The following is a 2,071-nucleotide window of genomic DNA, read 5'->3' as shown; positions in this document are numbered from 1 at the left end:
AGGCTGAGGTGGAAGGATCGCTTGAGTCCAGGAGGTGGAGGCTGTGGCAAGTCATCGTTGTGCCACTGCACTCTAGTCTGGGTGACAGTGTGAGGTCCTGACACAAAAAAAATTTTTTTGTAGAGACAGGTTTCACTATGTTGCCCAGGCTAGTCTCAAAATCCTGGCTTTAATCAATTCCCTCTGGCCTCAGCTTCCCAAAGTGCTGGGATAACAAGTTTGAGCCAATGTGCTGGGCCAGAGCTGCTTTTTTTTTTTTTGAGTCAGTCTCACTCTGTTGCCCAAGCTGGAGCACAGTGGCATGCTCCTGGCCACCGCAGCCTCGCCCTGCTGGGCTCAGGTGATCCTTCTACCTTAGCCTTCCAAGTAGCTGGAACTACAGGTGTGCACCACCATATCTGGCTAATTTTTAAAATTTATTGTAGCGATGAGGTCTTGCCAAGTTGCTCAGGCAGTCCTCTCACCTCAGCCTCCCACAGTGCTGGCATTATAGGCGTGAGCCACGGTGCCCAGCCGAGTTGCCTGCCTTAAAGGAGAAAAACCACAGAACAAGGCGTTCGGTTGACTCTTTGGCCACAGAATCCCATGACCTGCAGGGTTTAACCAGTGTAACAGAAGGGTGATGGTCCCTTGAAATCACACGCACTCGGTTACTTTTCTCTCCAGTTTATTTTTTTAGACTAAGAGCAGAGTATGAAAGTCACAGCCAAAGCACTTGAAAAAGGCCCAGGAGGATGGTTGGGACCACATGGGGTGAGCAGGGCGAGGGCCTGGGAGATGGATCCCAGCCCAGGGCTGGGGAGGGGCGTTGTTGTCTCGCGGTCTCCAAAAGTGTCTGTGCGTTGCATAGGTCCTGTCTTCACGGAAGACAAAAGAGGGGCCAGGGGGCCCCCTGGGGCAGGGGGCCTCGCCTGGTGGGGAAGGGGTCTGAAGCTGGAAGGGGAAGTCGAGAAAGGTCAGGGAGTTCAGGAGGGAGAGGGACTTGTCTGTACATTATATATAGAGATACAGAAGTCTGTACATGCCTGCCTGGCACCCCAATGCTCACCCCTTGCTATCCTTGTCCACTGCCCGCCCCCCCAGGGATGTCTGCTTGTAAACTTGGATTCAATCCAAACCACAATCCCGGAAGTGGGAGTGGAGAGAAGAGGACGTGCTTATTGCTGTAAACAGGGGGAGGGGGGCCGCGTGTGGTGCTACCCCCGCCCATCTAGTCCCCTCTCCACGTTCTGCCCCTGGAGGAGCGCCATGGGGGCGCCTCCCGGCTTGGACTTGCGCTCTTGGGGGCATTATTTGTCTCTCTGGGAGGACAAAGGGAGCGGGCACCAGGAGTCAGGGAAAGGTACCGGGGCAGGGAGTCCTGAGCACTGCCCTTTTCGGCCCCCAAGTTTGGTACCCAACGTCACCAGAGCCACAAGGCCACCGGGGACCCATGGCTGTCCCTGTGCCTGGTCCACTACAGTGCCCTCTCTAGGGGAAGGGGCAGAGGGGGTGGGCACAGACGTATGGTGCAGACCCCACTTCCAGCCACGGGAGGAGGGGTCTAGGCCCCACTACTGGGCTTTCCTTGGAGAGGCCGGAGGCTCCCTGCTCCTTCCCAGCCCCGCCCCATCTCTCCCCGCCAAGGGAGGGGGCAGAGCTAGGAGGCCAAGAGCGTCATGAGGAAGAAGGCGATGCCCACGGCCAGGGGCAGGTGTTCCCGTTTGGGGCTGGTCCCGCTGATGCTCTTCTCAAGCTTGGGCACCTGGGGGTTCTCTCCCTCAAAGTCTTCTGTGGACAGATGAACAGACAGACCGGTGAGGGCTGGGCCGCGCGCCGGGGTCGGGGCACGCGGCAGCGGCAGCAGCAGTGGAGCCAGGGACGTGACCACCCACGGGGCAGGCAGCATCGCGGTCCCCAGGGAGGGCATGCGAGGGAGCAGGCACCGGGGAGGGGGCTGAGGCTCCAGCAGTGGCCACCAGAGGGCGCTGCGCAGACTCACCCAGCACGTTGATCTTCACATTGGGGCCCATGGTGAACTGGGGGAGAGTGGGGACCGGCTTCTCCCCGGAGTGCGATGCTGCGGGGTGGG

The 2,071-nt window shown here is 59.1% G+C and overlaps 1 protein-coding gene across 1 annotated transcript in view; it reads right to left on the bottom strand.

Annotated features, from left to right (window-relative positions):
- Positions 1 to 653: 653 nt before the first annotated feature.
- Positions 654 to 2,071, bottom strand: part of EFNA3 (ephrin A3) — a gene marked incomplete at its 5' end in the record, with an annotated part of 2,602 nt that continues 1,184 nt past the window's right edge. Inside the window, 2 exons of the mRNA XM_021709103.1 lie at positions 654 to 1,770; positions 1,982 to 2,059. Coding sequence (XP_021564778.1) covers positions 1,640 to 1,770; positions 1,982 to 2,059 — 209 coding nt within the window. The remainder of the gene's footprint in view (positions 1,771 to 1,981; positions 2,060 to 2,071) is intronic.

Source organism: Carlito syrichta, unplaced genomic scaffold, assembly GCF_000164805.1.
Source record: "Carlito syrichta isolate Samal-C Ts95f unplaced genomic scaffold, Tarsius_syrichta-2.0.1 Scaffold158570, whole genome shotgun sequence".
Taxonomy (NCBI): domain Eukaryota; kingdom Metazoa; phylum Chordata; class Mammalia; order Primates; family Tarsiidae; genus Carlito; species Carlito syrichta.
Note: the sequence above shows the minus strand (reverse complement) of the source record. Positions and strands in the feature narration are given on the sequence as shown.